At 45.6% G+C, this 13,751-nt stretch overlaps 1 protein-coding gene across 1 annotated transcript in view; it reads right to left on the bottom strand.

Moving 5' to 3' along the window:
• The window catches only part of NUB1 (negative regulator of ubiquitin like proteins 1), a 118,004-nt gene that overhangs the window by 39,588 nt on the left and 64,665 nt on the right, over positions 1–13,751 (bottom strand). The window contains exon 8 of the mRNA XM_029588424.1: positions 2,430–2,536. Within this exon, the coding sequence (XP_029444284.1) occupies positions 2,430–2,536 (107 nt within the window). The remainder of the gene's footprint in view (positions 1–2,429; positions 2,537–13,751) is intronic.

Raw genomic sequence — 13,751 nt, 5'->3', positions numbered from 1 at the left:
TTTTCAAAGTTATCGTATAATAGCTAGCTTGGTAGTCAGGTTTTCTATCTCAGAAATTGCTGTATGTATGCACCTAGATTTTGCAAGTATTATTCTAAAACCATTAGTAACTTGTTTCCATGAAAAGGTATTAAACAAGTGCAGACCTCTTGTGACCAAGATACAAGAGGTCTGCAGAACATGGAAAACAAAGGTGAAATATGGCAGCCCAACAAGCCACAAACAGTGAAGTTTGGAGGTGCCATGACTATAATACAAAATGAGGCGCGCACAGTTTTAATTTTTAGAGGCACAACATATAAATGTGAGAAAGTTGCTATACCAGGACATTGTCAGGACAGAAACACAATGGTCCTTAACAACATACAGGTTGATATTCAAATGATTTGTATGGGTAACTTATCGAGTTACCCAGAAAAAACAAATTCAAAATATTTCTCCCTTCTCCTCAGCTAAACTTTAGCCAGGTAAAAAGAAATAGCACGGGGGGAGAGGGGGGTTCTGGGAGCAGGGGCTAAAATCTTTAGCACGAGAATGCTGATATTCAGTGCTTTCTCGCTAGTTAGCTGAAGACTGGAGGGTGGCCAATGTAACCCCAATATTTAAAAAGGGCTCCAGGGACAATCCAGGAAACTATAGATCAGTGTGCCTGACTTCAGTGCCGGGAAAAATCATGGAAACTATTCTATAGATCAAAATCACAGAGCATATAGAAAGACAAGGTTTAATGGAACACAGTCAGCATGGATTTACCCAAGGGAAGTCTTGCCTCACAAATCTGCTTCATTTTTTTGAAGGGGTTAATAAACATGTGGATAAAGGTGAACTGGTAGATGTAGTGTATTTGGATTTTCAGAAGGCATTTGACAAAGTCCCTCATGAGAGGCTTTTAAGAAAACTAAAAAGTCATGGGATAGGAAGCAATATCCTTTCGTGGATTACAAACTGGTTAAAAGACAGGAAACAGAGAGTAGGATTAAATGGTCAATTTTCTCAGTGGAAAAAGGTAAACAGTGGAGTGACTCAGGGATCTGTACTTGGACCAGTGCTTTTCAATATATATATAAATGATCTGGAAAGGAATACAACGAGTGCAGATGATACAAAATTATTCATAGTAGTTAAATCACAAGCGGATTGTGATAAATTGTAGGAGGACCTTGTGAGACTAAAAGATTGGGCATCCAAATGGACAAGTGCAAGGTGATGCATATAGGGAAAAATAACCCATGCAGTAGTTACACAATGTTGGGTTCCATATTAGGAGCTACCACCCAGGAGAGTGATCTAGGCATCATAGTGGATAATACATTGAAATCATTGGCTGTGTGCTGCAGCAGTCAAAAAGCAAAGAGAATGTTTGGAATTATTAGGAAGGGAATGGTTAATAGAACGGAAAATGTCATAATGCCTCTATATCACTCCATGGTGAGACCGCACCTTGAGTATTGTGTATAGTTCTGGTCACCGCATCTCAAAAAAGATATAGTTGCACTGGAGAAGGAACAGAGAAGGTGATCAAAATGATAAACGGGATGGAACAGCTCCCCTATGAGGAAAGGCTAAAGAGGTTAGGGCTGTTCAGCTTGGAGAAGAGACGGCTGAGGGGGGGATATGATAGAGGTCTTTAAAATCAAGAGAGGTCTTGAACGAGTAGATGTGAATCGGTTATTTACACTTTAGGATAATAGAAGGGCTAGGGGGCATTCCATGAAGTTAGCAAGTAGCACTTTTAAGACTAATCAGAGAAAATTCTTTTTCACTCAATGCACAATTAAGCTCTGGAATTTGTTGCTGGAGGATGTGGTTAGTGCAGTTAGTGAAGCTGGGTTTAAAAAAGATTTGGATAAGTTCTTGGAGAAGTCCATTAACGGCTATTAATCAAGTTGACTTAGGGAATGGCCTCTGCTATTACTGGCATCAGTAGCAAGGGATTTTCTTAGTGTTTGGGTATTTGTCAGGTTCTTGTGGCCTGGTTTGGCCACTGTTGGAAACAGGATGCTGGGCTTGATGGACCCTTGGTCTGACGCAGCATGGCAATTTCTTATGTTCTTATAAGTCTAGTCAGAAAAATAGATGCCCTCAAGTTACACAGGTAACTTCAGCTAGGAATATTCAACAGAACACTTATCCAGATATGTTTACCTGGGCAACCTGCCTGCTCACTGGCCCACTGAATATCACCTTCATAATGGTTTCTAAAGCTAGGGCTTGTGCAATTTTCCTGAACTGTAGTTGTTCTTTAGGATTTTCCTAATTTATATGTTAGTCAAATCTTCCTTTACTGTTTTGAGACAAAGGCAATGGCAATCCATTTAAAAACTGTAAAAATGATCAGTCACAGAAAAGTAAAGTTCTTTTTCAATGTCGCACCATCCCACGGATTTCAAAATTTCAGAGAAATAGCTAAAGATTTAGCCAGCTCTTACCAGAAATGTTCGTCAGCATCCAGTAAGAATGGCAATGCCACCGTATAGTCTTTCCTTTTGAGGAATGCTCGGCCCTTTTCATGGTAACCCATGGCCAGCATAAGGGCCTATGAACAGCAGACAGAAGGGAAAACACACAACACGGTTTTTACACTTTTGGGAACACCCTCCATTTAAAGATTTCTGCAGTAAAGCACAAAATGTGAGAATCTCTTATTATACAGGCCTTAGCTCTCTGAAAAATCAAAGAAAGAGTATCACTCAGTGGAAAAAACTACACATTTTAGGAACATTTTCAGCTGAAGGAAGGGAAGAATAAGACTCTGAAGTACAATTGCCTGCCTGCCTTCAGTCTTTATTGACAGATGTTATGGCTTTACTTTGAATCATCAAAATTATATTTTCACATTCTGCTGAAATCAATAAAATGAGAACTTCTCCCAGGCAGAACCTTCTGAGGACCTGCAGTGATGGCACATGAATGGCCTTAAAAGTATCTCCAGAGGGTTTAAGACAGAGGACAGAAATATTTTGAAGTGAATTATTAATACTTCCTTTTGTGCAACTTTGGCACTTAAGCGTCTTTGAAATACTGTGAGCTGAAGAAATGAACTTTACCTATTCTCAATTGTATGGTCTTCTGGCTCCCAGGCAGCCAAATCACACATAAGCAATGATGACACTCCCAACTTGTCAGGATACATTTCATTGCCTCCTACGAAACCAAATCTAACAGGTTGCATGGACTGTGCACTGCTGAACCCGTGGGTCACAGAGAGCTGTTTGCCAAGAAAGTACCATGTCATATTAATGTGAGATGAATTTGAATTTTACAGTACATTATTGTGTTCAGACAGTGGTTGCCACTGATGGTGAGGCACTGAATGAAAGACTCCCGCTGCTTCAGGAGATGACTTTTCAATTATTTACATTAGAGGGTTCTGGTATTTCCCATGGCCACAGAGAATGCTTGTCCTACTACATCTTTTTTTTTTTTTTCCAGTAAATCATGAAAATGGGCAACTGCTTTTAAGTTAAGTTCACACACTTACACACACACACAAAAGATTTTTATAACATTCCTTCTTCCTATATGGTGACTACCATGTAAGTATTGACCACCTATTTAATGAAACATAGATACAAAGTACAAATCTGTCCTAATGATGACAATCTAGATTGTGGACTCTAACACAACCACTGGCAGAAACTTAGGAACCATTGCATTGTGAAAATCTTTATATAAAGTGGATAAGTTTCTAGGGCCTGTAGCTCACTGACTCTGCATGCTGAAATGATCGCCACTAAAACTATGACCTTTCAGGTCAGCTACTTCTGCTCACAAGAACCTAGTGGCTTAAAAGGTACATTTATCAATTGTGTAAGTACCACACTGAGGTCCCAATACACAGCACATAGCTTGATAGGAGATGTCAACTGAGTCAGCCTGCATAACTGGATAAAGGGTGGTATAGAGATGGATTTACTTTCTAGATCATGCTGACAAGTGCCAGCCTTACTGAGCTGGATTTCATACCTGATTCAGAGAGATGTAGGAGTGAAACAGAAGGAAGGAGCTAGGGTCTTCCTCTCACTCCAAAACACAGGATTCCCTTTTGAAATCATTCTTGGAAGCCAGAAGAATATTAGACACAATGCTAGACAGAGAGAGGGGTTGTATTATTACCCCTTCAATATCCTGGCTGTAAGAGCTAAATTCCCCATGCTGGGTGGCTAGGAAATCCAGGACCAGGTTGAGATTCCAAAGAGGTACCGGCCACTTTAGTGGTGGGCGGATGTGTTTTACTCCTTTCAGGAAGCGTGACACATACGGGTGAGAAGCTATGCTGTTGCCCTCGCTCTTGGAGCTGTAGCATGACAATGCGGCCACCTGTACCTTGATGGAGTTGAGTGACAGCCCCTTCTGTAGCCTGTTCTGTAAGAATTCCAAGATCACGGGAACTTTAATTGAGAGTGGCTTGATGTCGTGGTCTTCGCACCAGGCTTCAAATACTCTCCAAATCCTTATGTACGTTAAAGATGTGGAGAACTTGTGCTTGGAGTAGGGTGTCGATTACATCCCCCGAGTATCCGCTCTTTCTCAGGCGAGCCCTCTCAATGGCCAGGCCATAAGAGAGAATTGAGCTGGATCCTCGTGGAGGATCGGTTCTTGTTGAAGCAGGTCTCTGTGTGGGGGCAGTAGTAGGGGGTTCCCTGCCAGTAGTCTTCTCATGTCTGCGTACCACGGTCTTCTTGGCCAGTCCAGGGCCACCAGAAGTACTAGTCTCCTGTGTAGCTGTATCTTGTGAATGATTGCGCCCAATAGGAGCCACGGCGGGAAGGCTTATAATAGGGTCCCCTGTGGTCAGGTCTGTACCAGGGCATCGATCCCCTGGGACTGAGGTTCCTGCCTGCGGCTGAAGTACCTGGGCACTTTGGCGTTGGACCGCTTTGCCAGAAGGTCCATGTCTGGTGTCCCCCACCGGTTCACTATCATTTAGAACGCTGCGGACGACAGCTTCCATTCTCCTGGGTCTAGACTTTCCCTGCTGAGGTAGTCCGCCCTGATGTTGTCTTTCCCGGTGACGTGGATGGCTGAGATCTCCTGGAGGTTTACTTCCGCTCACGCCATTAGGGGGTCTATTTCCAGAGACACCTGTTGGCTTCTGGTTCCCCCCTGCCGGTTGATGTAGGCCACTGTCATGGCGTTGTCCGACATTACACTGACCGCTTTGTCTCAAAGTCTGTGAGCGAATCGTAGACAGGCTAGTCTGACTGCCCGTGCTTCTAGGCGATTGATGTTCCAACCCGACTCTTCTGCGTTCCACTGCCCTTGGGCGGTTAACTCCTCGCAGTGTGCTCCCCATCCTCGTAGGCTGGCATCTGTGGTGAGCAGGGTTCAGGTTGGGGAAGATAGCCTTGTTCCCCGGCTCAGGTGGCTGACCTGCAGCCACTACCGTAGCTGCGTCCTAACTCTGCCCGGGAGTGATAGACGTACGGCGTAGTTCTGGGACAGTGGAGTCCATCATGATAGAAGTGAGTGCTGCAGGGGTCTCATGTGAGCTCGCGCCCATGGCACTACTTCCAGGGTGGATGCCATCAGATCGAGGATTTGCAGGTAATCCCATGCTGTGGGACGAGGTTCGCTCACCAGGATTTGTAACCGGTTCCACAGATTTGATCTCCTTGTGGGAGTCAGGCTGACCTTGTCTTCTTTGGTGTCGAATCGGACTCCTAGGTATTCTAGAGACTGTGAGGGCTGTAGACAACTTTTGTTTGTGTTGACCACCCATCCTAGTCTCTCCAGTAGAGTTTTGACTCTGTTGGTTGCTTGGTGGCTTTCCTCTGGGGATTTTGCCCTGATCAGCCAATCGTCTAGGTAAGGATGTACAAGGACTCCTTCCTTCCTCAGTGTTGCTGCCACCACCACTATGATCTTGGTGAACGTCCGGGGTGCTGTGGCTAACCCAAAGGGCAATGCCCGGAACTGGCAATGACGGTCCAGGATTTTGAAGCGTAGATAGCGCTGGTGTTCCTGATGAATTGTGATGTGTAGGTAGGCCTCCGAAAGATCCAGGGATGTGAGAAACTCTCCAGGTTGTATCGCCCTTATTACGAAGCATAGGGTTTCCATGCAGAAGCAGGGGATCCTCAGGTGGCGGTTGACTTTGAGGTCCAGGATGGGCTTGAACGTCCCCTCTTTCTTGGGGATGATAAAATAAATGGAATAATGCCCAGTATTTATTTCTTGTGGAGGCACTGGGGTTATGGCCTCGAGGGCCAGTAGTCTGGTCAGTGTAGCTTCCACTGCCGCCCTCTTGGAGAAGTTGTGGCAGGGGGACTCCACAAACTTGTCCGGAGGGGTTTGCAGAAAATCTAGGTAGTACCCCTCCCAAATGATGGCTAGGACCCACTTGTCCGAAGTTATCTCAACCCATCTGTGGTAGAATAGGGCTAGTCTGCCCCCTATGGCTTCTTCCCTTGGATGGGTCAGCTGAATCTCATTGTGAGGTATGGCTGGGGCCTGTACCTGAGCTGGTTCCCCTCTTGTTGTGCTTGTTCTGAAAGGACTGGTTCCTGCCTGTAGGGCGTGGCGCTTGATAGTTGCTTCTGTATGGATTGAAGCGCTGTGAACTTCTGCCCCTGGAGGACCGGGGGAAGGGTCACTGGTTTCTCTTAATCCTGTCCTCCGGTAGGCGTGGCAATGGGGACTCGCCCCATTTGTTAGCCATTTGTTAGCCATTTGTTTCTCTAGCTTGCTGCTGAACAGGAGGGATCCTTTGAAGGGCATCCTTATGAGGCGAATTTTGGAAGATGAGTCGACCAACCAGCTTCGGAGCCAGAGTTGTCTCCTGGCAGCTACCGCAGATGACACTCCTCTGGCCACCGTGTGCACCAGATCGGAAGCAGCATCCGCAAGGAATGATACTGCTGGTTCCATGGCCTCTCCAGGGGTGTTGCTCCTGGTCCGAGATAAACAGGCACATGTCACTACAGTGCAGCAGGCTGCTATTTGTAGGAACATAGCGACTACGTCAAAAGACTGTTTAAGGATGGATTCCAGACACCGGTCATGAGCATCTTTGAACGCTGCTCCTCCCTTCACTGGGATAGTAGTGCGCTTCGAGACCGCGCAGACCATGGCATCCACTCTTGGGCATGTCAGCAGGTCTTTGGCCGCCGGGTCCAGGGGGTACATGGCCGCCATAGCTCGTCCCCCTTTGAATGGAGCACTCCATTCTAGGTCAATTAGCTGCTGGACGGCTTGTAACAGAGGAAATGGCGGGAGGTCTGGCTGAGGCCCTCTAGCAGGGGATTTGGCTTAGGCTCCCCCGAAGCACCTGTGCCCGGGATAGCGAGCTCCTTCAGGCTGGGGGTGACCAGGTCAGGGAGCTCATCCTTGGTGAAGAAGCGTCTCATGGTTTGGTGAGGCTCTGTCCCCGGGGGGAGTTCCCCCTCTTCTAGGGGCTCTGCTTCCTCTTCAGAGTTGTCTGTGTCCTCATAGGTGGGGCTTCTGGGTGGTGGAAACCTTTGTCTAGGCCTTGAGGTCCCTGGGGCCTAAAGGTCTTCTGGCGGAAGATGTTGCTGATCAGCCAGAGGTTCCGTTTGCATGTGAACAAAGGTGTGTAGCCCTTTGAAGAACTCCACCCATGAGATAGATGCTGGATCCAAGCTAAGGGGCATTGAGTCCCTGGGGGTTCCCGTCTGCAGGGGTGTCCCGCTGGGATTTGCTAGGTCCGGGGTACCCATTGAGGAGCTATTACTCGGCCCTGGATGGGACTGGCCCTGGGCTGGATCTCCCAGGGCCTCCTCACACTGAGCGCACAGAGTGTTGGCCTCCTCGCTTTGTGCGGCTCTGATATGGCATGCTGGGCAGAGGCCTTGAGCCTTTATCTCCATTTCCGGTGGTGGCATGGCTATCGGCGCGTAAACCTTTATGCGCTCCGGCGCGTCTAAGATGTGCGTGTGGGTTGTGCGCGCAGTTGTGCGCCCAAGTTGTGGTTATGCGCTTAGCCCGGTAGGCATGCGACGCACGTATATCTTATGCGCACGGCCCTTGTGCGTGTAACTTTATGCACACAAGGATTATGTGTGTGTAACTTTATGCGCACATGTAATTTATGCGCCTAGCTAGACTTGCGCGCTCGGGTCGACAAGCGGAGCGGCGAATAGGGCCAAGATGGTGACGGCGACCACGTGGGCAATATGGCGACCACCTCGGAGGGTCTCCACGTGGGTAGACCCTTGGAACTAACTGGGGCCTGGCCTTGCTAGGGCGGATCAACCCGGCGGCACTGGTCCCGGCCGGCGACCTGTGCAACTCCTCGAATCTCAGAGACCGGAGTCAACGCTGAAGATTTCTTCCTTATCTTGCCTTCGGTGCTTCCTGGTTTCGTTCCGGGCGGTCTCCGGCTGCGGGGAGAGAGGGTAAATACATTCACCGCCGGGCTCGAGGGTGCACCCGCTGCCTCTCAGCCGTGCCCGGGATCGGGGGCTAGGTCCTTGCTGTGAATCGGCTGCCGGACTGAGGCTTACCTCCAAGGGACCACGGAAATCACCTCGGGAAATCTCAACTGGGGGAGGGACCCGAGGGTATCACCGCAGGAGAGCAGGGCTTCAGAGTTAGGTTTTTCTTCAAAATTTGGGTTTTCTTCGTTGAATTGGTTCTAATGCTGTGAGAGCGTGCAAATAGTCCCTAACTGCTATGGAGACGGAACATACTGGAGAGCTGCACTTCCTGCAGGGGTATATGTACTAGGGGCTGACGTCAGATTGAAATCTGATCCGTCTCCAACTGCTATCAGGAGTACACTATACCCATTAGTCCTGAGTCCATCTGTTACACGCTAGGAAATTTCAATTTTCTTTTCAAATTAGGTAGCTATGTTGTTACATAGATCGTCAGATACAATGAAGAGTGAGGTTTCTTGTATTGTTGTTAGACTTTTCACAATGGCAAATAGTGCTCTGGGGTTTCCATTTGTACTCTTGATTTTGATTGTGTAGAATGCTTTTTTGGCTTTTATTATTTCTTTTTTGTATTTCTGTAAATGAATATAGTAAGCCTGTTTTCGTACTGGTAAAGGGTTTTCACACCCTCTATGTTCTAGATTGCGCAATTTACACTTAAATGTTTTTAGTGAGTCAGTGTACCATGGTGATGTTGTTTTTACAGGAATTTTGTGAAGTTTCAGAGGTGCCAACATGTCTATTGAGGCAATGGGCTCCACTGGCAATTGGACTAATTAATAACAAACTCTAACAATCCCACTCCTGGATAGTCTTGCTGATTAATTCTCAAGAGCACCTCCTTGCAAAGTGCTCTTGAGCAATCGTCAAGATAGGAAAAACGTACTACAAAGCATTTTGTAAGCATGCAGAGTGCTGACATGAGACCAAAAGGCAGCATTCGATATTGGAAGTGTGTTTTCCTATTGCAAAGCTAACATACTTCCTGAAAGCTGGAAGATCTGTAGGTGGCTGTAAGGGTCCCTGATGTTAAGGGAGCACAGCCAACCCTCTTTTCCTAGAAAAGGAAACAGTGCCGAGTGAAACCTTTGTGCCTTCAGGTCAAGGATGGGTCTGAGTTTCTTCATACACTTACCAGGAATACCTGCAGAAGAGACCTGTCCTCTTACCCCAATAAATCGGGTTTGACCCATGGGCCTCTAAGAGAAAGTGAAGCTCTGCCAAAGTGCTTCTCAGCAGGTGATTTGGAGGAGTTCTGAACAGGTGTACTCTCCTCTGGGATTATGCTGGGGACATTAGTGTCTGAGGACACTCCAGGCTAATTGTTTACTGAAAACCTCAGCTCCATCCTCAACCAGAAGATTCTCTGATACAGACATTTGAATTTGGGCTATGCAGTCCCCAATCCTTGTCAAAGACCCCCACCAGGTTGGCTGCAGGCTGTGTCTTTTTGGGCCCTCTGCTACCAAGGTAAGAGCGAGGACCTTGCCTGCTGACAAAGAGGGGTGTGATTGGAGGGCGTGGGAGTATCTCCTCCCTCTTCAGTGCTCCACCCGCAAGCCCCATGCTGTGGATGGTGTGCTGCAGCAGCCATGGAGAGGATGCAGAGAGGCCTTATCACTTTGCCACTGCTTCCTTGACCCTATCTCCAAAGAGATTTTATCTATATCATGGTATTCAAAACATTGTAGTTTGAGCAGACCATGTCATTTCTTCATTCCAGCACCTCAATACTAGCGACTTTACAGATGTACTCGTATCTGAAGAGTTGACAGGAGACTATGGAAGCACTTTCCTTCCAAGACTGCTCAGGGTACAGTAGTTCCTAAACCTTTTGGCCTTCTTGCAAGCAGAAATCAACAATCACAAATTATGTGGGTTTTCCTGGAGGATCTCATGGATGCCCAAACTGGTCCTCCTTTGCTAAGACAAATGGAATGGCATCTGTCATTCTCTTTACAAAGTCACCAAAGGAAAGATCTCCTGAAAGAAACATTCTCTTTTCCTTTGGAGGAGATAGGTCCCTCCTAATCACAGCCCAACCCCCATTGATTAGCCTGTCTGAAATTGACAGGTGTAACAAGATGGAGATCGGGATCTCAACTGGCTAGCAGGCATTGCCCCAGAGAGGGCTCAGATGCTTATAGGGCCCAACTGGAACATCTGCACATTTGGGGAGCTTCCTCCACTGATGCGGAAAGATGCATCGGTGATCTGGTGCCTGACATAAATTCCTATCAGTGTCCTAGCACCCAGTGTCGATCCACATTGGTGCTTCCGCATCAAATCAATGTGGTAGCAACAGAAGAAACTGGATGTCAGTCTGCATCAACACAGACGTCGATGGCTGTACATGGCTACTCTGCTCCTATGCTCCAAGGCTTCTGGAGCTTTCAGTCCAGCTCTCTGAGACTGTTGTTGCTAGCACAGACTAGGAGACAGGAGGGAAGGCCCTGTCTTCCTGGGCACCAGAGATGAATCAATTATTTTGGCCTTGGACGACTGATGCAATTCCCATTACTGTGGTGAGGATGAGCTCTCCTGCCCACAAAAAACCGCTTGGGGATAGGTGGGAGAGGGAGGGATTCATGGTTGCTTCCAGAATGTCCCTTCTTCAAGCTCTGTGCATCAACACAAAGTTGATGTCTATTAATCTTTTCTGGTGTCTGGAAACGGGGAAGAGGGAGGGTGGAAATAGTCATCACCTGAATGCAGCTCCTAAGTCCCTCAATACTCTGACACGGATGTCTATTGGTCAAACTAAAGCTCTCAAATTCTAGGAGCTTCTGCTGGGATGAGGAGGGTCATAGCCTCACCGAAGAAGCAGCCCAAGACATCAAGGTCATCCCTCCAGGATAAGCACCCACCGATCGTGGGGTGCGACAGAGCAAATCTGGCTGTTAAGGGAGCACTAACTTAAGCCACAGGCAGGCATCAAACAAAAAAAGCAAACTGAATAAACCACTTGACGGTTAGACAACACACCCTCCACCAATGCTGAACTAGAGCACCAGAACTGGTGCATCATGAGGTCAATAGAAAAATAAGGGAACTTACACTGATATGAAAAACCTAGCCTAGAACTGTCCATGAGAATTAAGTGCCATTCATGGCTGAAGAGTATCTCTGGGAGAATAAAGGAGTGTTGACAGGAAATGAAGTCTGACGTCTTTAGAAGATGTTAGAGAGATATCTTTGTGAACGGCGGTGGCCATGATTATTGAGTGCTGAACTACTTGTAGGATCGTTTTGGCAGAATAAGGATATGTATATGTTATCTTGTACTGATAAAAGTGGGATTATGAGAACAGAAGAATGATATGGTCATGATGAGGTTGTGAGCATCATAACATTTTGTAGATTGCACGGGACGGTGGTTGAAGTATATGTGGGAAGTACAGAGTGGACTGGGGTGAACCGGTTCTATGGAAGATACTGTTCCAGCGATCTTGTGGGAATGATGCAGAAACATATCCCCTGAAGAAGTCTGGGTGGGGTGAAACAAGGGTCCTTGTTGGGATTGGGATTTTTTTCTGTCTCAAGGAGAATGAAGGAGTGTTGACAGGAAATGTTTAGTGGTATTTTAGATGATGGTTTTAAATGTGTATGATGTATGAATGATTGGTGTATGAGTTTTGAGGTGATTATAAGTAATTTGAAATAAAATAAAAATGTTTTCTATACTTTTTGATATGTCCATATGTGCAATATGATGATATATATGATATCTGTGAATATTGTACAAACAGTTTAATTTGTGTATTTGTCATATATTTAAGTGCTGATATGTATAAGGAAATAAAAAAAATTGTACATTTTTTTGTATGTATGGGATAGTATATATTGAATATACAATGTATTAGATTAATGATGCCCCTACATGTATACGCTGTGTATTATTGTTGGTAGAGGGGTATAATATACTCTATGTGCTCTGCAACTAAAGAATTAGGACATATGGCATGAAGTATAAAGATAAATAAAAAAAATAACAAATTTCACATATTAGTCAGAACATTGAGTTTATACAATCTTACGTTAAATTTGTTCCTCATGTATCAATTAGTATCTCTTGCCCTCCTGTTACTGTAGTTCTCTACTTTCTGATGTTTTAAGTTAGGTTGTATGCATTTTTGAATAGCAAAGTTTTTAGCTCACATTTAGATCTCTTTCAGTCTGAAATCAAACATAATATCTCAGGTAGGGAGTTCCAAAGTTTTGGTCCCACTATGGAAAACACATGATCTCTTAAATGCATCAGGGGGTGTACTCCGTATTGTGGGGGCAGTCAGTAGTTCTTTATTTTGAAATCTTAGTGTTCACTATGGCGTGTATGGTTGTAATGTCATGCCTATCATATCGGTGTTACTAGAATGGATGAGTTTGAATATTAATGATAATACTTTAAAATAGATTTGGGATTGTACTGGCAGCCAATGCAGTGATATCAGTGAGGGTGTAATGTGATCAAATTTCCTAGTTCCTAACAAAAGTCTTACTGAGGCATTTTGTAGTATTTGTAATGGTTTTAAGAGGCATGCGGGAAGGCCAAGAAATAAGGAGTTACAGTAGTCTAGGCTTGAGAAAATTAGAGTTTGCAATACAGTTCAGAAGTCTTCAAAATTTAATAAAGGTTTCAATCGATGTAAGTCCCCCAAGGATCCTCGCTATCACCAACCCTCTTCAACATCTACCTTCTTCCTCTCTGCCACCTTCTTACAAAGCTCCAACTAACTCATTATATTTACGCGGATGACATCCAAATATCCCAATCTCAGAATCGCTACAAAAAACCATTAACCATTGGAACAACTGCCTGCAATCAATTACCCACCTCCTCTCCAGCCTCAACCTGATCCTCAACCACAACAAGACGGAAATTCTACTCATCTCTCAGGAAAACATCAACTCTCATCCTTCCTCTCCTTTATCCTCCCAATTAGCCAACTTTAACATCAATCACTCTCCATCTGTCAGAGACCTAGGTGTTATTTTGGACAACCAGCTTAACCTAAAGAAATTTGTCAACTCCACCACAAAGGATTGCTTCTACAAATTGCAGGTCCTTAAGAAACTTAAACCACTGCTCCATTTCCACAACTTCAGAATGGTTCTGCAAGCCATCATCCTGTCGAAACTCGACTACTGCAACTCCCTTCTACTAGGGCTCCCGGCGACCACCATCAAACCCCTTCAGAATGTTCAGAATTCGGCAGCTAGGATTCTCACCAGCACCAAAAAAAGGGACCACATCACCCCTACCCTCCAGTTACTTCATTGGCTGCCCATTAAATTCCGGATTCTCTTTAAAGCCCTCACAATTATTCACAGAATTAAGTACAATCTTACCTC

Source organism: Rhinatrema bivittatum, chromosome 2 (assembly GCF_901001135.1).
Source record: "Rhinatrema bivittatum chromosome 2, aRhiBiv1.1, whole genome shotgun sequence".
Lineage (NCBI taxonomy): Eukaryota > Metazoa > Chordata > Amphibia > Gymnophiona > Rhinatrematidae > Rhinatrema > Rhinatrema bivittatum.
The sequence above is the reverse complement of the archived record's forward strand: the minus strand, read 5'-3'. Positions and strand labels throughout refer to the sequence as shown.